The sequence below is a fragment of the Xenopus laevis genome, chromosome 6L, assembly GCF_017654675.1.
Source record: "Xenopus laevis strain J_2021 chromosome 6L, Xenopus_laevis_v10.1, whole genome shotgun sequence".
Taxonomy (NCBI): Eukaryota; Metazoa; Chordata; class Amphibia; order Anura; family Pipidae; genus Xenopus; species Xenopus laevis.
In genome coordinates, this window is record NC_054381.1 from 76342362 (window position 1) to 76365611 (window position 23250).

At 36.6% G+C, this 23250-nt stretch overlaps 1 protein-coding gene across 6 annotated transcripts in view; it reads left to right on the forward strand.

Annotated features, from left to right (window-relative positions):
• trio.L (trio Rho guanine nucleotide exchange factor L homeolog) overlaps positions 1–23250 on the forward strand; it is a 298296-nt gene that overhangs the window by 163624 nt on the left and 111422 nt on the right. For all 6 annotated transcript variants that reach the window (XM_041566192.1, XM_041566193.1, XM_041566194.1 and 3 more), the window contains exons 20-31: positions 577–692; positions 886–1008; positions 3463–3657; positions 6130–6245; positions 6615–6681; positions 7582–7691; positions 9693–9762; positions 10645–10734; positions 12013–12105; positions 14962–15073; positions 17072–17262; positions 19892–19993. In XM_041566192.1, coding sequence (XP_041422126.1) covers positions 577–692; positions 886–1008; positions 3463–3657; positions 6130–6245; positions 6615–6681; positions 7582–7691; positions 9693–9762; positions 10645–10734; positions 12013–12105; positions 14962–15073; positions 17072–17262; positions 19892–19993 — 1385 coding nt within the window. The remainder of the gene's footprint in view (positions 1–576; positions 693–885; positions 1009–3462; positions 3658–6129; positions 6246–6614; positions 6682–7581; positions 7692–9692; positions 9763–10644; positions 10735–12012; positions 12106–14961; positions 15074–17071; positions 17263–19891; positions 19994–23250) is intronic.

A 23250-nucleotide genomic window follows, 5' to 3' on the forward strand; every position in this document is an offset into this window, starting at 1 on the left:
CCGGCGGAGATAGGTCGTTTGATCGATCAGACAGGTTAAAAGATTTCTGTCGGCTGCGGCTAATATCTCTTTTGTACTTTATTTGATCGGAGTGGCCAGTTTAAGACTTCCAGAGAGACCAATATTTTTTGACTAGTTGAAAGTGCTTTGTAGGAATAATTGTAGAGCTGTTAGCCTGGAGTAGCAGTGGCATGCTTCTGGCAGCATATCCCCAATGATGTTTGCAGACATGACATATAAACATGTCACTAGCTTTGGTCGGACATAACTTTTGTACGATTGCTTTCAGGGGCAGAACATCGGCTGATCTGTTCTTTTGTACTTTATTTGATCGGAGTGGCCAGTTTAAGACTTCCAGAGAGACCAATATTTTTTGACTAGTTGAAAGTGCTTTGTAGGAATAATTGTAGAGCTGTTAGCCTGGAGTAGCAGTGGCATGCTTCTGGCAGCATATCCCCAATGATCTTTGCAGACATGACATATAAACAGCACCTTTACTTATAATATGTAATGTACAACTGCTTTTAGGTCTGAGTTTTCAGATCTTACTAATTTGTTATTTTGTCTACCTTTTAGATATCTTAAATGAGCTGTTTCAAAGGGAAAATAGAGTTCTTCATTATTGGACCTTGCGGAAAAGAAGACTAGACCATTGCCAGCAGTATGTCGTCTTTGAAAGAAGTGCCAAACAGGTAACTTAAGTATTGATTTTAGAATTCAGAAGGACTTGGCACTAGCTTTATTTTAGAAATGTTAGAAAGTGTAGATCCAGGGCAGCAGAAAAACAAATCTGAATGAGTCTCTGAATAGATGTATCCTTTTTTGAATGAATATCACCATAGCTATGTTTTGCTTGTTTATAACATTTTTTTTTTTTTTGCCTAGGCTTTGGAGTGGATCCAAGATAATGGAGAGTTTTACCTTTCCACGCACACCTCTACTGGCTCCACAATTCAACATACACAAGAACTCTTAAAAGAGCATGAGGAGTTTCAGATCACAGCAAAGGTAATTCATTGCCCTACTGCTGTATGGACAGCACCTCTCTCCCAACAGCTAAATTATATCTGCCCCTGTGCATGGAACCAATTTCGTATACAAGAAGAACAAAAATGGCAGCACCACGGGTGTTGTGTCAAAAAAAGAAACTTGTATTATAACATGGTATGTAAAAACCGACGTTTCGGTCCCCCCTTGGACCTTTTTCAAGGACCTTGAAAAAGGTCCCAAGAGGGACCGAAACGTCGGTCATTACATACCATGTTATAATACAAGTTTCCTTTTTTTGACACAAGACCCTTGGTGCTGGCATTTTTGTTATTTTTGGGTATGTGTGTATATATATATATATCAGTCCAGTGAAAGCACTCACGGCATCAGCTCCTCAATTGTATATCAAAAAGGCTTTTATTAGTGCATGGTGCATCAACGCGTTTCGACTCACATGGAGCCGTCGTCAGGATGAAATATATATATATGAAGAAGGAAGCAGTGTGGTAGTAAAAGACAGTGCACTTTTATTGTCTTATAGCAGTATATAGTATAGTATCTATGTGTGCCCTTGGTTTGTGTGTGTGTGTGTGTGTGTGTGTGTGTGTGTGTGTGTGTGTGTGTGTGTATATATATATATATATATATATATATATATATATATATATATATATATATATATATATATATACACACAATTAAAACATAACTTTTAATGACCGCAAAAATTTTAAATAGTCCATTGTATCAGTATTAAAACCCGCTAAGGACCAAGGACACGGATTGACAAGAGGTAGGGGGTTGGTGATATATACAAACAGCAATATATTTACTGGGAAATCGATCCGTGAACCTAATATGTTGTATTTCAACCACAGGTATATCTCAGTAGAAGAATGGTTGAGAGGCAGGAGCAATCAATTTACCACTCAGACTCTAAGAGTTGCCAACCCATTCACCCACATAGATTCCCCCAAAAAAGGTAGACATAATAGCATTAGTGAGAATTATAAGTGCATGCCACAGAGCTGGTTTTCACACCATGCATGTATAGGTAGTAATAAGTGCATTATACCTATAGTAAGGAGCGGTTGTGGATATCTTTCCCTAACTCTAGTGGTGTTAACAAGGAGCAGTAGGATTATTCGGCTCACGGGCACTATGCAACAATTGTCAAGCGGTTTTCTTACCCCTTCCACGTTGATATCCATTACCGGGTAATGCACTGTGGGTGAAGGGGTTGGTGAGGAAGGGGTTTGGTGACAGCATCCAACAATATTATTTAACTCTCCAGCAGTCTCTGTTCAGTATACACTACTGCTTGAATTAGGGGAAGACATCCACGAAGGGAGGGTTTGCACTGAGGGTGAAGGGGTTGGTTTGAAAGTGGATGGTGGAACGGGGTTAGAATACCACTTGACAATTGTTCCATAGTGCCCGTGAGCCGAATTATCCTACCACTCCTTGTTAACACCATTCGAGTTAGGGGAAGATATCCACGAACCGGGAGGGCTTGCGCGGTGGGTAAAGGGTTTGGTTTGGAAGGTGGAACGAGGTCTTCAAACCGCTTTATACAGGTATGGGATCCGTTATCCGGAAACCCATTATCCAGAAAGTTCCGAATTACGGGATGGCTGTCTCCCATAGACTCCATTATAATAAATAATATTAAATTTAAAAAGTGATTTCCTTTTTCTCTGTAATAATAAAACAGTAACTTGTACTTGATCCAAACTAAGATATAATTATTCCTTATTGGAAGCAAAACCAGCCTATTTGGGTTTATTTAATGTTTAAAAGATTTTTAATAGATTTAAGACACAGAGATCTAAATTACGGAAAGATCCCTTATCCGGAAAACCCCAGGTCCCGAGCATTCTGGATAATGGGTCCCATACCTGTAATTGCTGCCTAGTGCCTGTGGGGCGAGCTATCCAACGGCTCCTTCCTATATGTATAGTGCACTTATTACTACCTATACATGTATGGTGTGAAAACCAACTCAGAGGCATGCACTAATACTAATACTATTCTACCTTTTTTGGGGGAATCTATGTGGGTGAATGGGTTGGCAACTCTTAGAGTCTGAGTGGGTGAATAGATTGCTCATGCCTCTCAACCATTCTTCTACCTACTTGCACATTTGCTATAGTTTCTAAATTATTAGAGCTCACTAGATCCTGTATAACACAAGTTCTGGTTAGCTTACCAACAACTTGTGACATAAAATTGTTCTGTAACAAGTTTATTATGTCCTAAAACATACAGAAAATTCGGAAACCCTTCAACACTATTCTCAATAACTGAAATTTTGTTTTATCATCTACTACTCGGCTAATAAAAATGTTTAAATGTGTAAGGTGTACTGGGTGACAGTTGCACATTACATTTTGTTAACATTTCCATGATATTTGGTGTACTTTGGCAAATATCACCCTCTCTAAGACTTTCATGTTTTTGTGTCCCTCTCAGCAAACCAAAGAGAGGGTAAAGCTGTTGATACAGCTGGCTGATGGCTTTTGTGAAAAAGGGCATGCTCATTCTGCAGAAATTAAAAAATGTGTTACAGCGGTGGACAAGCGGTACAGAGACTTCTCTCTGCGTATGGAAAAGTACAGAACCTGCTTAGAGAAAGCTTTGGGCATTTCTTCTGATTCTAACAAGTCGGTAAGGTAGTCATTTAGTTTTCATAATTTGTGTTAAGCTACTTTGAAGCCAGTTGATTAAGTTACAAGTAGTCCTTTGTTTGATGTAGTTTCCTATAAGGGCAAGCCATTGTTTTAGTTTACCTTTAGACTTGTTATAGAATAGCTAGTTTTAAGCAACTTTTCAGTTGGTCTTCATTATTTTTTTTTTTAAAGTTTCTCTAAAAATAGTTGCCTTCTCTGTCTGACTTATTACAGTTTTCGAATGGGGGGGTCACTGACCCCATTTAAAATACAAATGTTCTGTAAGACTACACATTTTACTGTTATTGCTACTTTTTATTACTTGTCTTTCTATCTGGGCCCTCTCCTGTTCATATTACAGTCTCTAATTCAATTAAATGCATGGTTTCTCGGATAGTTTGGGCACTAGCAACCAAATTGCAAACTGGAAAGCTGCTGAATAAAAAGTTATATAACTCAAGAAAAAACCCACAAATAATAAAACATGAAAACCAATTGCAAATTGTCTCAGATTATCACTCTCAGCATTGTACTAGTCGTTACCGCAAAGGTGAACAACCCCTTTAATATACTTGCTTGGGCCGCAAGCTTTTTATATATAAAAGTAGCTGCTAGTTGGACACAGTAGAAAAATGTTTCCATTTGCAACTTCAAAAATAAACTCATATTAATCTTGTTAACAGAGTAGTAGCTCTAGCCATTTTAATTCACTACCAACATATTTTACATTACTGTATAATAGAATTTTGCAGCTCATTTATGCTAATTGTAATTCAGCACAGGAAAGCAGTTGTAGTTATTGAATTTGATGTATTTCAATGCCAGTTCTGTTATTTTCTATACACAAATGTACAATTTACACTGCTGTGCAAATATCAATGTTTCTTGAATAACAAGGTATGAGAGGACAGTATCTTTTGTCACTATCATATGAACACAGGTTACTGAGAGAGCCATAGAGCAGAACTTGCTGCAAACAGGTGCTTTATTCCCAAACATGTTACGGGCTACAGGCCCTTTATCAAGTGTAATGAACAAGTAACGCAGTACAAATATTTATAGGTGAACCAGAAAGTGATGTGACCACCTCAGACATGTTTCAATGAAATTCAGTCTATGAGTCCATACATATTCAACAAGTTCCCTGTCATAGCAATGGATGTTTTGTCACTATCTATTTAATTTGGGTCTGCGTGTTTAGAGATGTTGGTATATATTCAGTCAAATGTAACACAAAGACAGGCAAGGAGACCTCTTATATACGTTTATATACTGAATAATGTACCCCCTATTGTAAAATATAGGGATATTATAAGACACAAAGGAGTTCTGTGACCAAAAAAGGAACAAGGCCAAAGGGTTAGTGCTTTTATACAGGTCGTGGAAATTCTGAGGTGAATTCTGATATCCTCATGTTTTACAACAGGGGATACATTATTTATTATAATACACAGGTTTCAGTGAATTGTATGACAGAAATGACATCACTTAGCACTGATTATATATAATTTGCAGGATTTTCATGACTCTTGTGTAGTACGAGGATATAATACACAAGAGTCATGAATTTCCTGTAAATTATATCCTCATAATACACAAAAGCCATGAATATCTTGTAAATTATATCCTTATAAACGGTGAGTACTCATGTCATCAGTTATAAACGGTGAGTAGTCATGTCATTTTTGTCACATGACTCACTAAAACATGTGTATTATAATAAAGTACCCCATGTTGCAAAATATGAGGATATTATAAGTTACCTTGGAGTTCCATGACCTGTATAAAAACACTCGGCCTTCGGCCTCATGTTTTTATATGGTCATGAAACTCTATGGTAACTTATAATATCCTTATAATTTACAAAAAGTGGTACTTTATTCACTATATAACCGGTGTAGTGATGTCATCTGTTAGAATTGGGGCTTAGTGATGTGATTTTTGTCACATGACTCACTGAGTCATTAATAAAGTACCCCCTGTTGCAAAATATGAGGATATTAGAAGTCACCTCGGAGTTCCTTGGCCTCCTGTTTTTATATGGTCGTGGAACTCCTCTGTAAGTGTCTGAAAATACCTTTCTGTCCTTATAAACTCAAATCACTACATGCGACAAACCCATATAACAATACTAAGATGTACTCACTTTATGTAATCATTTTATGTTTTTACAGTGGTTATTTATATATAAATAAAGTGCACTAATTTCCTGCAGCTTACCAAGTACCTAATTTTTCATCACCCTTACTGCAATATATTTATATTTAGGGAGGTTAACAAATTATGTATTAATAAGGCATGCTAGTGACAAGCATCAAACATATTTCTGTCCTGTAAATAATAGCATAATGAATGAGACAGTGCCCTTTTAAATCCGTTAAGCAGGTTTTTAGGGTTTTGTTTTTTTTTGGTATTAGTGCAGCGGCCAGTGTACTTTTGAAATAACTTAACCATGGTATGTCTAATGCAGAGTAAAAGCCTTCAGTTGGACATAATTCCAGTCAGTGCCCCTGGTTCCGAAGTGAAGCTTCGTGATGCAACACATGACCTCAATGAGGAGAAAAGAAAATCTGCTCGGCGAAAAGAGTAATATATGCTTTATATCAGTCTACGTAACTTTTTTAGAGTTAATAAACCTGATAATTGGCCTAATCCTATTTTGTTAGCTACCTCTCCATCTTCATCTTAACAAAGGATTTGGGCCAATGTGCTTCTGTTAACATTTTTTTAAACATTGCAGAATTTATTTAATTAACGTACAAGTTTCTATTCCTAAATTGTACTAAAATCATACTGTTGTCAATTTATTCATCTGACATCTAATTTTGGAATGCAATGATATTAGCAATGCTGGCCTCTGAGTAAATTTTATCAGCATGAATAGACATAGCACCTTAAATCTTGTCACAATGCTCTCATGGAATTAGAAATGTTGTCCCTTTCCTGTTTTTATAGATTCATCATGGCAGAACTTATACAAACCGAAAAAGCATATGTTCGTGATCTTCGGGAGTGCATGGATGTAAGTATTTAATTTTAAACAACATTGAAGTAAAATAATCAGATTTGCATCTCTTCATTGATTTACAGTACTGCAAAGGGAGATTAGACCTACAGCCTATCTGATGGAAAAGCTTTGTTATACAAAGCCTTTTGATACTGATTATCAAGCAGCCAGCTCTGGGCTTATTCCTTACAATGGATAAGAAAAATGCAGAGATGTAAAGTTTCACCATTAATGATTCTGACAAATCGCAGGATTTGTTTGAAGAAAATGCATGTCAAGCCAAAATCCAAACCCTTGTTACCATGTACTGTACAGCACTAGAGAGCTAGAAACAAAACATCTCTGCTAATTATACAATGGGTGTATAAAAACACACAATATAGTCATAGTAATGGACCATTGGTTCAATTGGAGCATTTTACCCCACCCATGCTTTTGTTAATGCATGGGTGGGGTACAAAATGCTCAATGACAAGTTCAGTTTCCTTTGAATGGCAATTGCCTAAAAACTATTTGTTGCAGACAATTCAACGTGTAGACAGTACATAGCATAACTTGAATATTTTAGTTTTTTGTTGATGCAGAGAAACCCTGGAGCTACCACCACCTATGTACCAGACAGTAGCTCCAGGGTTTTCTCAGCATCTTGCGTCAATAGGCACAGTGCACTTTCGTCACTTTTGTACAGATCATCAGAAATGATGCAAACTTGGCTTGGAAAAATTTAAACATAGTTGTATCTGATTTAGTTTGAAGTGCAATTGCATTAATTTTGATGCATCAGATACAATTGCTTTGGATGCAATTCTCCCCTTGTTACAGATGGAATTCTGGGAACTATTTTAATTTTGAAAATTTTCGGTTTCCATATTTTACTTATGAATTGCTGTTTTCCTTCCCCTGATGTTTTTCTAGACTTACCTGTGGGAAATGACAAGTGGAGTTGAAGAGATCCCACCAGGCATTGTAAACAAAGAACACATTATCTTTGGAAACATGCAGGAAATATATGAATTTCATAACAAGTGAGTGATCGTTATCTGTGCAGTGTTTAACATGTTGGAGCTTGGAAGTCATTTACCTGTTACCCCCCCCCCCCCAGCAGCCTAATAACAGAACAATGGGAAGGTAACCCGATAACAGCTCCATAACATAACAAGATAACAGCTGCCTGGTAGATATAAGAACAGCACTCAATAGCAAAAAGCCAAGTCCCACTGAGACACATTCAGTTACATTGAGTTGGATAAACAACAGCCTGTCAGAAAGCAGTTCCATCCGAAACTGCTGGCTCTTTCTGAAATCACATGACCAGGCAAAATTACCTGAGATTCCTGCCTACACACCAATATTATAAATTAAAAAAAATACAAACGCTGGTTCAAGAATTAAAATTTACATGGTAGAGTGAATTATTTACAGTATAAACAGTGTAATTTATAGATAAAAACTACACCATAAAAATCATGACGGAAGTTTAAAAAAAAAGTTTAAAAACTAGAAATTAAATCAAGTCCATATACTAATTAAAAATAAACACCACTTTAAAGGAACAGTAACACCAAATTGTGTTTTAAATTGATTAAAATATATTAATAATAAATTAAAGTGTGTTGCTTCAGAAACACTACTATAGTTACAGTATATAATACATATAAACAAACTGCTTTGGAGCCATGGGGGCAGCTATTCAAAGGAGGAAAAGCTCAGGTTACATAGCAAATAAGCTCTGTAGAATATAAAGGTGTCTTACATAGCTTATTTGTTATTTGCTATTTAACTTGTGCAGTTTAGCCCTGTTTGAATTGCCTTCATTACTACATAGTCAGTTAATAGTAACGCAAATAATACTAATCGTACTAGCACGGGTTTCCGGATAACGGATCCAGTACCTGTAATTCTGATTGCAACAGTTTTTGCTTTGAGAATACACCACCTTGGTATTCTGTGTGCAAACTTTATAGGTCTAGAATGTTAAAGTAAATGGTTAGAGGACAAATAGGTGCTCCAGAATTTATTGTAAAGTAACTCCCCAAACAGTGAAAGTGGTCCGAGTGCACCAGCACCAGCCCCAGACCCCCAGCTTCGGGGAGCGGTACAGCAGAAGATAAAGAAGCAGGGCTGACCGGCACTCAAACGGATCCACAAGACCAAAGATGCTCAGTTAAAAGATAAATTTATTGGTAGAAAAATTAAAAATAAAGCTTCATCTCCATCCACCCTACGCGTTTCACACCCTTCAGGGTGCTTAGTCATGGGCTCAAATGGCAATCTTTTTCCATATACTTTCTATAGATAGATAAAATGATTTTAATACTTCCCTGTAATATCTAACTTTTTGGAGAAATTTAGAGGTACTGTTTCTTTAAGGTTTTTTTTTTTGTCCTGTTTTTCCTTTCTTTTTTTTGATTGGTTGGGTTGTGTATAAATGCTCATATCCTGTGATTGCCATTTGAGCCCATGACTAAGCACCCTGAAGGGTGTGAAACGCGTAGGGTGGATGGAGATGAAGCTTTATTTTTAATTTTACCAATAAATTTATCTTTTAACTGAGCATCTTTGGTCTTGTGGATCCGTTTGAGTGCCGGTCAGCCCTGCTTCTTTATCTTCTAGAATGTTAAAGTACTCATGGAACTAAATACATTTTTGAGCGCCTGGTAATCGTTTTAAATTGGTGATATTTGATCAATTTTTCTTTCTTCACTGAAGACAGTGTTTGTAAGTGTAAGACATAAACAGAGTCTTAACAAAGATATGAGTTGAAAGCTAAAAAGGGGTATCACAGAGAGGGTCTGAACTGGATTGTTGTGTGTTAAAATGGTTGGAATGTATGCCTTTCTTTTGCAAACGTAAAAATCTAGAAACAGATTTATGAAAAGAGATGTCCAGTCAAATCTATGGAGATGACTTACTCCTGTGCTTACCGGTAATTTTACACATGACAAGTCACTCTTAGTACAGAAACACAAGCTATACTGGAATATACCAATGCATAAAATCACTCTCTCTGTTTTTATTTTTTACAGCATATTTTTAAAGGAGCTTGAAAAGTATGAGCAGCTACCTGAAGATGTTGGACATTGTTTTGTCACATGGGTAATTAATTTTATGATTGTTGTACTTTATACATCATGTCACTGTGTCGAGTTATTTTTTTCCTCCCTTTCTTGGCCCCCCGAAAGTTTAATCGGTCCCTTTCTGCGGCTGGTAATAAATGGATTAAACACCTTATGCAACTTTAATGGGCAGATTTATTAAAGGTCGAATTTCAAATCTTTGTGAATGTACTCAGAACTCGAATGGGAGGTTATTTGAGAAAAAATTTCAACATCTAATATTCGATTGAATAGTCCTGACCCGAAAATTCAAATCTCATTCAAATCAAATTCAAAATGAGTTTTCCCTCTGAAAAAAACTTGAATGTCAGGAAGGAAATTAACATATTTACAAATGGTTCAACTGACCTCTGCATTTCTTTCCGTGGTCGAGGTGTGATAAATCTCACATTTAGAAAAACTATTCAAAATTTGTGCTCTAAGGGGCTGATTTATCAAGGGTTGAATTTCGAATTCATAGGTTTTAGAATAGAATTATTGAATTTTTCAAATTCGAATGGGATCGACCCGCAAACTCTAACTGAATTTGATTCGAGTTTTTTCACCAAAAAAAACCTCTGTTTTCAGGATGTCTACAAACTACTCCATATTGATTCCGGAATGTCCCCCATAGGCTAAAACAGCAATTTGCCCGGTTTATTGTGTTTATAGGCAAATTCGAATTCTTAAAGGGCCAGTACATGATAAATTCAAAACTAGAATCGAATTTTAACTATTCCCTAGTCAAATTACACTAAAATAAACTCGAAAATTAGATTTTTAAATTTGAAATTCAATTTTCACTTCAACCCTTAATAATACTGCCCCTAAGTGTGTGTGTTTTTTTTCTCTGACACATTGTCAACTATGCTTCATTTTTTAGGCTGATAAATTTCAGATGTATGTGTCCTACTGTAAGAATAAGCCTGATTCAACGCAGCTTATCTTGGAACAAGCAGGAACATATTTTGATGTAAGTGTTGATTTGATTGTCGATTAATTTATTCAGAGAAGGCTGTCCGTAAAGGACTTGGCCAAATTTTATTATATATATATATATATATATATATATATATATATATATGTTTTTTCAATTATTAGCATTGTTTTCATATATATATATATATATATATATATATATATATATATATATATATATATATATATATATATATATATATATATATATATATATATATATTTGCATAGGTATAGGATCCCTTATCCGGAAACCCAATATCCAGAAAGCTCCGAATTACGGAATGGCTGTCTCCCATCGACTTAATTTTATCCAAATAATCCTAATGTTTAAAAATGATTTCCTTTTTCTCCCTAATAATAAAACAGTAGCTTGTACTTGATCCAAACTAAGATATCATTAATGCTTATTGGAAGCAAAACCAGCCTATTGGGTTTATTTAATGTTTAAATTAAATTTTAGTAGACTTAAGGCATGAAGACCCAAATTACATAAAGATCCGTTATCCAGAAAACCCCAGCTTTCGAGCATTCTGGATAACAGGTGCCCTACCTGTATTTGGTTTTTAGGGTTAGTGATTTCCCCATAGGATTTTAGGTTTCCGGGTGATTATCACAGTTTTTCACTTCTTATTCGTATTAAAAGATAAAACAGATGACTCGACAGGTCAAATTGACCATGAGGGAAAAAACAACATATTACCACCCATTTATAAAGTTAACAGAGTATATTGATATAGATATAGCAAATTTGAGTACAGTGCACATGGATAACCGAAAAAAGCAATGCCTGTGTGCTGGTTACATGTGTCAATAGTCATAGGCAAAAGAAAAAAGCTTTTTTTTTTGTTCCTGAAGACGGCTCCAGCGGTCGAGCCGAAACGTTGAATTAAAGGTTTTCTATTTTTGTATAAAGACCTGTTGGTGCGGTTTTTCTCTTTTGCCTATTGATATAGATATAGATATATATATGACGACGGTTCAGAGAGAACCGAAACGGGTTGATGTGGGAGAGTTTGTAATACTCCAATAAAAGATACTTCTTTATCACTACACCTGTGAGTGCTCCTAACTGCATTTATTTATATATATATATATATATATATATATATATATATATATATATATATATATATATATATATATATATATATATATATATATATATATATATATATATATATATATATATATATATATAAATTATTTTTTTTATTTTTTTGTCCCAGTCTTGGTAAATCTGATCTGCTCAGTCTTTCTTTAACCTTCACAGGAAATTCAGCAGCGCCATGAACTGGCCAACTCCATCTCTTCTTACCTTATCAAACCTGTGCAGAGGATAACAAAATATCAGCTTCTTTTAAAAGTAAGTTTTCAATCTCCTTGGGCTATACTGTGGTTTATCTGTTACTCTTGAATTTTTACTTGATTCAGTGTATCATTAATATATACAAAAATATATATTCTAATGTTTCATCTTAAACCATCAACATGCATAACTTATGTGTGAATACTTGTTTTTCTTTCTCTAATAATAATATTTGTAATGAGTAATGATGTGCTACTCAAGGTTTGTAAGACTAAGTAAATGGAATGACAGAAGGATTATCTCTCAAGTAACTAAAGTTTGCAGCCCTACTTTACTCCTAAAAGGTATCTACAGTATGTGGCTTACTAAGCACTCAATGGGCAACTAACATTTATAGAAACTAGTCCCTTTCTTGTGTTGATCTTATATCTATGCCCTTTAGCTTTTTGCAACAGCAACATTTTTTTTAGGGCTACATGAAATAGTATATTGATTGCACTTCACATATAACCGTGCAATTTCATAAAGTGTGTGTAAAACTAAAACTGATTCATTATAATGAATAAGGACTCTAAACTTATAATAGAGTTAAAAAATATTATTAAAAAAAATCTAATCATTTAGGAAATATGGAATCCAATCTTTATATATAATATTCAATGTAACGTTCACTCTACTAATAAAGCCTCCTTAATTAAAATTCATCTTTTTTTGGGTATGTCTGATTTATAATTTTGTGTGCCACTTTTATGTTCAATTAACCCTATATTAACCTAATTTTGGGAGGTATGTCCTACGACATATTTAAAACTACGTGTCTTGGGGCGGGGAGTGGGGAACAACCGAGCCATATACAATAGTTGTGGGAGCATCAGCCACCCCTTTAACCTAGAAATGGAGGGAAGGGAGACTGGGGAATTATGCAAAATGTAAAGTAGCTTGGGAAGAACAACCATTTTTACTTACCGTATATACTCGAGTATAAGCCGACCCGAGTATAAGCCGAGGTACCTAATTTTACCTACGAAAACTGGGAAAACTTATTGACTCTAGTATAAGCCTAGACACAACTACAGCCCTGTCTCCCAGCAGCGCACATTCTGCCAAAGCGACCCCCCCAGCGATCAACCGGACTTCTTTGCAAAGTTGATAATGACACAGAATTGCCAAACGGATTACTGTGTGCATTGTCCCACTGTCCCACTACCATGTGCAGAGGGTGCTGTTTGATATTGCCATCACTGTTATTCTTTCGTATAACCAACAGAGGGCGCTGTGTGATATTGCAGTCACTGTTATTCTTTCATATAACCAACAGAGGGCGCTGTGTGATATTGCAGTCACTGTTAATCTTTCATATAACCAACAGAGGGCACTGTGTGATATTGCAGTCACTGTTATTCTTCCATATAACCAACAGATGGCGCTGTGTGATATTGCAGTCACTGTTATTCTTTCATATAACCAACAGAGGGTGCTGTGTGATATTGCAGTCACTGTTATTCTTTCATATAACCAACAGAGGGCGCTTTGTTATTATTTCATACAACCAACAGATGGCGCTGTGTGATATTGCAGTCACTGTTAATCTTTCATATAACCAACAGAGGGCGCACTGTTATTCTTTCATACAACCAACAGATGGCGCTGTGTGATATTGCAGTCACTGTTATTCTTTCATATAACCAACAGATGGCGCTGTGTGATATTGCAGTCACTGTTATTCTTTCATATAACCAACAGAGGGCGCACTGTTATTCTTTCATATAACCAACAGAGGGCATTGTGGGATATTGCAGTCTCTCCCCAAGTGGACTGTTGGTATAGGAATGATTAAAAGTGACTGCAATCTTAGCTACTTGGGTCGGGTACCGCTGACCCAAGTATAAGCCGAGGTAGAATTTTTCAGCACATTTTGGATGCTGAAAAACTCGGCTTATACTCGGGTATATACGGTAGTTAATATGTCCCAATAGTTAAACAAGAAGCCTGGCCCGTTCATGACGTTAGTGCTAAGCTGTTGTATCAATGAGTCAATGTTCTCTGAACCTATGTTGGTCCGTATAAGACCTCTCTCCAAAAGTCAGCATATCTTAGCTTTGCCACCTGTTCGTTTGCCCAACTCTGAGCAGGGGGAAGGTGACGTCGGGGGTGGAACTAATGATGTGGCGATCAGTGATGGTTGATTGCCATGCCATTTACTTCAGTGTCCTGTCCGGATTTCCTGATTTGTAAATCCGGATAGGCAGTTTTCACCTGGACAGTCTTTCCAAAAACCAAGCTGACCAGGTGAAAACCGGACAGGTGGCAACCCTAGCATAAATACCTAGCATAGAGTTTTAAATCTAAGAATGTGGAGTAATCTCTAGAGTAAAGCCATTACATTTCTGACAGGACTTCTAATATAATGTTCACTTTCTTTGTATTTGTCTTGGTATTCTTTTGATATCAATCAATAGGCAATAACTTGGCTTAAGTTTTGTGCCATGTGCATTATTATTAATCTTGTTGGGTTGTACTTCCATCCATGGAAGTAGTTGGTCAGTGCCTTACCACCTGCCTGTTAGGGTAATATCACATAGGGCTACTTCTACTTTGGGTCCTTAGGATAATGGCACAATGGGAGATTTATAGCGACATTAAACTCAAGTTCTGCATTTTTAGTAGCTCAAAAAGGCTGAGCCTAAAGTAGTGCCTCAATAGACTTTAATGTAAATTTCCTCGTAAGCACCCATGTCAATGCTTGTCTAGCGTTTATAAAATGGATATCATGTTAGCAGTGCAGTGACCCTCAGTCATGTCTGAGGAAGGGCTGCTTCACGCACTTTGGCAGAGAGTTTTTGGGCTACAGAAAATAGGCATAAATCTATATAAATATAGATAAATGCTTATTAATTTATTTCTATAATTTAGGAGCTGCTGACCTGCTGTGAGGAAGGTAAAGGAGAGATTAAAGATGGACTGGAAGTGATGCTAAGTGTGCCAAAAAGAGCCAATGATGCCATGCATCTCAGCATGCTTGAAGGTAAAGCTACATTTCCACTTGGTTTGCAGTGATACCCTTTCTGTAAGATCCGTTCAAGTAAATCTGTTCAATGAATTATTAAATTAATTCCGTTTTGAGTTATCAAGTTTGTTCTTTGTACTGGTATGGTGGTCTATAGCCTGGAATGCTTGTGGGATTTTTCATAATTTGGATCACCATACCGTAAAGGGATACTGTCATGGGAAAAAATATTTTTCAAAATGAATCAGTTAATAGTGCTGCTCCAGCAGACTTCACTGCACTGAAATCCATTTCTCAAAAGAGCAAACAGATTTTTTTATATTAAATCTTGAAATCTGACATGGGGCTAGAAATTTTGTCAATTTCCCAACTGCCCCAAGTCATGTGACTTGTGTTCTGATAAACTTCAATCAATCTTTACTGTTGTAGTGCAAGTTGGAGTGATATCACCTCCCTCCCTTTCCCCCCCAGCAGCCAAACAAAAGATCAATGGGAAGGTAACCAGATAGCAGCTCCCTAACACAAGATAACAACTGTCTGGTAGATCTAAGAACAACACTCAATAGTAAAAGCCCATGTCCCACTGAGACACATTCAGTTACATTGAGAAGGAAACAGCAGCCTGCCAGAAAGCATTTCTCTCCTAAAGTGCAGGCACCAGTCACATGACCAGGGGCAGCTGGGAAATTGGCAAAATATCTAACCCCATGTCAGATTTCAAAATTGAATATAAAAAAAATCTGTTTGCTCTTTTGAGAAATGGATTTCAGCGCAGAAGTCTGCTGGAGTAGCACTATTAACTGATGTGTTTTGAAAAAAACATGTTTTCTGATGACAGGATCCCTTTAAAGAAGCAGTATACTCCCTTGGTCAACTTGAGATCAGTGAATAGGGCTTTGTAGTAAACATGCTTTCTACCTGTTATTTTAATCACCAAAAGAAATTGAAGCTGCTCTATGTTTGGTTGTTTCAACGTATATAACTTGATTACCAGTGATACAGATAATCCTCCCACAGAATGGATTTATCTGCCTTGCAAGGACCAAACATGGAGTAGCTTCAGTGAAACAAAATGCAGTGCTAAGCCAATTTCCAATGTACATTAATTACAATTTGTTTGTTATAAATACATGTAATTGCAATTGAAAGCAATATTTGTTTATCCATTTCTGTTATTACTGGTGCCATTATAGCACATTTGTTGTCTCAGGAGTCAGAACCAGCAGTGCAGTGAATTCAAACAGGCAGACAGGTACTGGTTTCAATAGCAAATACATTTATATTTATAAATAATTTTAAAATCCAGTGACTTTTTTTAATGTGCATTTGAATGTTGCTTGCTAAAAAAGCTATTTTGGTTGCATTACCCCTTTAAGGATCTTGCCTGAAAACATATGCTGGGTTGTTTTCCAGCACTATGTGCAATACTCAAAGTTTAATTTTCAGAAATTGTTAATGAGACATTTCCCTCTGCAATCTTTACTGTGAAGGGTTCTTAAGATAAAACTTACATAAACCTCCACATGTGATATTAACCTAATACAATTATATTGCAGTTTTGGCAAGATAAGATAAGTGTAAAGATACATGGAAAACAACAATAGTGCTTCTTAAATGTATAATTTTATTAAATAGAATAATACACAGGCAGATTTAAGCTGCTGATTCGAACCCTGAATTAACTTACCTGTCCATATCTGGGGCTCTCTGACGGACCCACCTGACTGAGCAACATCTGCCTAATTGCAGGCCAGATACCAAACCGGTTTGATTTGAGATCCAGATCTGCTTGTTTGATGATTTTGCTAAACAATCACATCTTATTATTTATGGCCAGCTTTATTTATCAGATGCATGTATCTATATTTTAAGACTTTATACAAAAAATGTCATATAAATACATTGTTATTATGTTAAATGGTTTAAGTAATAGGCAAATAGTTCAGGGCTACTTGATTAGTGTGATTTTATTACAGGAAAAGATTAATATAGTCTTTCTTATTTTCATGGCTCCAGGGTTTGATGAGAACATTGAATCTCAGGGAGAACTTATTCTGCAAGAGTCTTTTCAAGTGTGGGATCCTAAAACCTTGATAAGAAAGGGGCGAGAGAGACATCTATTTTTGTTTGAAATGTCTCTGGTTTTCAGCAAAGAGGTGAAAGATTCAAGTGGAAGAAGCAAATATATATACAAATCAAAACTATTTGTAAGTATAATTAACCTTTATTCCTCTGTCCATGCATATATGATACCATATGTGTATGCCAAGGTGTTTATTATTTGAAATAATTTTGCTCCTCATATATCCATCAGTGGTACTGCATATTCATCTGGTTATTGTAAATGTTACAGAGCCAATTTAGTGTAGAATGCATTCTGCTGCAGCTGTATATAAATTCATTCTCTTGTTCGTTTGCTAGTAGGATTGAAATAGACCAGGACTGTCTAACATTTTATTGTAGGCCAGCTGTCCATCATTTAATATGAGCCCATTAGCAGACGGAAGGGGCATAAAATGGCAGAGATTAATGCATCCTACTGATTTTTAGCACTTAACTATGCGATGTGTGAAATAAGTGTGGGTATTGAATTCGTTTTATGTCCTCTTTTTGCATAAAAATAGTAAGTCATTGGTGGCCTACCAACAAATCAGTCTGAGGATAACTATACGAGAAACATCACGATCAGGAATTAATTTTACAAATTTTACTTTATTTTACAAATGGTAACTTGATGCACTCAGCATTGCTACTGAAAATAGTTTAGAACCTTAATTTGGGAACGTTCACATAAGATGCAAATTATAGCCATGAGTGTGATTTATTGCCTAAATATGCCTTTAACACACAACAGTCAGCAGTAGAAAGCAAATCTGGAGTTTTAAAAAAAAAAACCAGCAGCCTAAAGACAATAAATAAAGCTAGAATAGACGAGATTCCTGTATCAATGTGGATAAATGTATGAGGAGGATCACAAATCATGCTGCCAGAACATCAGAAGCTATATTTATAACTTCAGTACAGCCTGCAAGGTTTAATTTTTTTTTGGCTGCAAATTGGCATGATTTCTCTCCACAATGCAGTGCTTTCCCCAAAGTTCTGGCATAATTCTGATCTTGTGATGAATTGAAACAAACATGTTTTTGTAAACCAGCTGCAGTTTTTAGCATTTTCATAGTGGGTTTTGCATCACTTACTGCACATCCATGCATGTAGCATCATTAGCAAGTGATTCATTTGGTGCAAGTCTGTAGCAGCTATTGATACAACCCTTTGTGGCAGTCCTGGAATTACAACCAGGTTGGTGGTTTGACTAGTCAGCATACTTCTGCACTATTCATCAGATATGTATTGATGCATTGAGTGGTCTGTGCACTGCTACTTAGATTCATGGTTATATTTTGTGATGGCATTACTAAAAATTATTTTCTACTTGGGTTAATTTGGTTCAGCACTGTTAATAATTGTCAGATTACTCCCCCCCCCCACATGTGAAACTTTTCTGTCTGTCTAAGTTTTGTTAAATTTGAAAAATAACTCCGGGTTGGTGCTGCCCTAGGCACTAGGCCTCAGCCTTCCACCTTCTCCTGTGGTTTGCCACATGTGCAGACGGCCCATCTGTCCTGAGCATGCAGTGTACCCTAAGAACCCCCCCCCTGAATTCTGCTGCCAGATTTAGCAGCAAGTATCTTGTTTTTTCTGTCTACCATATTAAAACACGCAGCCCCTCCCTTTAAAGTTGCCTCCCTAAACAGGGGCCACAGGTGCTTTATCGTAGATAAATCCCTGCTGGGATAGCTTTAGGATTCCTCAGTTTGCTATCTGGTAAATCTGCTAGTTAGTTTAACTTTAACTGTACCTTTAATTTTAATTATCTGAGCATTAGAGAACATAAGTCGCATCATTTCAGAATGACAGTGCAGCCAGTTGGTGAAACAGTAGTGCTGAAACAGTTTATTTTTGCTTAATTGTTTGTAGAGTTGTTGAAACAGCTCTGCTTTTTTGAGCTGATAATTTGCTTAAAGTGCTTATGTTTTCTTTCATGAAGCTTTTTTGTGCTACACTTGTTATTCATACTTAAAAACAGATACATGTTTGTCTACCTTTATTCTTAGGAAATGCACAGTAGGGCCTGTAATCCAGGTAAACCCTAAGGGTAAAGACACGCTACAAAATAGACAATAGTGATAATTGGCTTTGCTAAGACACTTCATGTGTTTTAGCAAATGTTTAGCTACGAAGCTACTCGTAGCAGCTATTTGTTGTGGCTACAACATACCCTACCATAGACAATACTGAAAATTGCCTCTGCTAAAATTCATGTAGTGTCTACATATTTTGTAGCTGTGACAAGTAGCTGCTACTAGTAGCTCTGTGTGTCTTCACCCTAAGGGTGATGGCACATTGAGAGATTAGTCGCCAAGGGACAAATCTTCTCTACTGCGGGCGGCTAATCTCCCCAAATGACTTTACACCGGCAAGAATGTGAATCGTCGGCGGGGTGGCATACGTATCACTTCAGTTTTCCCTACAAATGTATTGATATTGCTACTTTTTATACTTCAAATAAATGCATCGTTGCTAGGGTAATTTGGACCATAGCTGCCAGATTGCTACAATTGCAATCTTTAAGAGCTGTTGAATAAAAAGCTAAATAACTAAAAAACTACAATATCACTCTCTACATCATACTAAAAGTTAACTCAAAGGTGAGCAGCCCCTTTAAATGTGCTTGTAAGAAGGTATATTGTGTTTTTCACGCTTTACTTTTTTCCTAAAGAAATGGTTTATGAGGTTCAGTTTCTTTAAATTGTATCATTTATTTTATCTATACAGACCTCAGAGCTCGGAGTCACAGAACATGTAGAAGGTGATCCTTGCAAATTTGCACTTTGGATAGGCAGAACACCAACATCTGATAACAAAATAGTTCTTAAGGTAAGAAGTTTCTCTTTTCCTGAAAAACCTTCTCTGTAATTAATAAACACTGTCCTCTTCAATCAGCAGTTTAAGATACAGTGTCAGATTACACTAAGGACAACCTAGAGTTACATAGTTACATAGTTAAATTGGGTTGAAAATAGACAAAGTCCATCAAGTTCAACCCTCCAAATGAAAACCCAGCATCCATACACACACCCCTCCCTACTTTTACATAAATTCTATATACCCATACCTATACTAACTATAGAGCTTAGTATCACAATAGCCTTTTATATTATGTCTGTCCAAAAAATCATCCAAGGCTTTCTTAAAGGCATTAACTGAATCAGCCATCACAACATCACCCGGCAGTGCAGGGCCGGAACTCGGGGTAGGCAGAAGAGGCAGCAAGAGGGCGCAACAATAAGGGGGCGCTGGGCAGCTATCTCTTCTGCCTACCCCTAGACCAGACTCACCTGGAATTCGGCATACAATATATGCCCCGAACGATATTGCGCATGCATGCAAGCAGTGTTACTGCGCACGTGCAAGCGTCGATAATGTGCAGGCCTGCATCGTTACTGCGCATGTGACAGGGGAAGGGAGCTGCCTTGGGCGCCTGGCTGGTTTTATGAGTAACATATCTTGCTAAACTAATATAAACTTTTCATGAGAAGGTGAGGTGACCTTGACTCATGGATGTCAGTGGATGTGATCTACTTGGACTTTGTTAAAGCATTTGACACAGTACCACACAGAATGTTAAAGGTTAAATTGGATAGAAAGCTGTCTGAAAGAAAGATTACAAAGTGAGGTGGTAAACGGAACATTTTCTAATTGAACCAGTTTTGTTAGTGGAGTACCGCAGGGATCTGTACTTGGTCCTTTGATTTTCAACTTATTTATAAATGACCTGGAGGTGACCATTGAAAGTACTGTCTCTATTTTTGCTTATGATACTAAATTGTCCACTTTGCCACTTTGCAGAGAGATTTGACTAAGATAGAAACCATGGAAAATGAGATTCAATCTTGATGAGTGCAAAGTTATGTACTTTGGTAAAAATAATATAAATATAAGTTATACACTAAGGGGCAGATTTATCAACGGTCGAGGTGAGTTTTCGAATGAAAAAAATTCAAATTTCGAGCTATTTTTTGTGAACTAGGGAATAGTGCAAATTTGATTTGAATTTGAAAAAAATTAGATAATTCGAATATCGACATTTATCATGTACTGTCTCTTTAAAAATTTGACTTTGACCATTCGCCATCTAAATCCTGCCGAATTCCTGTTTTAGCCTGTGGGGTACCTCCTAGAACTTATTTGGAGTCAATTGGTGGACTATGAAAAATCAAGTTTTTTGGGGGAAAAACTTTGAATCTAATTTGATCGATTGCGCTATTTCTTAGATTCATACAATTCGAATTTGGCCGAATGCAGATCTATTCGATCTAAAATGGACCTATTCGACCAAAAAAAACTTCGAGTTAATTTCGGTTGGTCTTTTTGAATTCGAAGTTTGAGTTTTTTTTAATTCAAAATTAATAAATATGCCCCTAAATAGTAGTGTGTTGGGGCTATCATTAATTGAGAAGGATCTGGTGATTTTTGTAAATAACAAGTAGTCTATCTCTAAGCAGTGTCATTCTGTGGCTACTGTAGTGAATAAAGTACCCCCTAATATAAAATATAAGGATATTATAAGTTACAGAGGAGTTCAATGAACATATATCAAAGCACAAGGCCAAAATAAACATGAAACCCAAATTCTTTTTTCATTAACACATCCATACCTGTTATTTAAAAATCTTCGCTATCAATCATGTATTATAGGCCTCCCTCTATACCTCATTCATAGAGGCGATTCAGGCACTTACTTTCACTTTCCATTCAGCACTCCCTAGCTGTTACTGCCCTCCTCAAATTCCCCCTTCGTCCTCACCAACTATAATTGTGTAGCCTGGGAATATGGATGTCATTAGGTGCCCCATTCTGGCTCTTAAACAAGTCTTTGGGATAATGAGAAGCTTTTCCTCATAACAATGTTCACAAAATGGCTCCTGCCTGCTTGCTGTGATTGTGTAATTCCAAGACCCAAGGAAACAAGATTTCAGTAATTTATATAGTGTAAGTAAAGTTTATTTTGCTTGACTAACATACCAGAAAATCATTTGGAATTATTTCTAAGGGAGGGATCACACGGGGTGTCTCTACATTGTGTTTTTAAAAGCACGTGGTCAACCGTAAATATGCTAATGAAACCACATGCACATGGTAATAAGCGTTTTTCAGCCTTCAATTCTCTTTTCCCAACATGCATTTCTGTTTTTCTTGTTCCCCACAATTCCACTTGGAGGGATTTTTGTAAACTTTTGTGAAAACAAGCCAAATGGAAAAGGCAATTTACTTGCAAAATGTAGCCGGGAATGACCGGCAATACACAACGTAATTACGTCACCAGCATAGAACACGGCAAAAACATATATGCGCAATCCATCTCCCAAGGATTTGCCCGCCATATTGAAAATACGTGGCCTATTTCAGCGAAGTGTACTTCCAAACCTGCAGATCCCATAGAGTTCAATAATATGGCATCCTTGTTGTATTGAAAAACGCAGGTACTGGCGTCGTGTGGCAGATGTTGGCTCGAAAGCGCCCTGTGGGCATTGTTATAGTGTGTTTTCCGTTATTTTCAGTAGGGCTTCATTTTGTGTGTATTTACCCTCAAATACACGGTTTAAAAAACGCACAGTAAAACTGCCCCATGTGACTTTGCCGTTAGGGTGACAGTTCCTCTTTAAATTATGAGGGTAGACTGGTTCGGTTGGGGCAGTTTTCTCTGGAAAAAAGAAGCTTGCGAGGGGGCATGATTACTCTTTATAAATACATTAGAAGCGTTATAGACAGTGGGAATCTTTTTCCCATGAAAAGGATCCATGCACTAAAGGTCACACCTTAAGATTGGAGGAACAGTACTTGCATTTAAAGCAGCGTAGTTAGTTCTTCACGGTGATGGCAGTGAGATTGTGGAATACCCTGCCGGGTGGTGTTATGATGGCAATACTATTAATGCCTTTAAGAGTGGCTTGGATGATTTCTAGAACAAGCATAAACTCCAAGGCTATTTTGATACTAATATCTATCAGTATAGATATTGGTATATTTATATAGTTTATAAATGTGCATATATTGGTCGGTATCAGTGTGTGTAAATAAATATATATATATGTGTACTGGAGTTCATTTTGAAGGGTTTAGCTTTATGAATT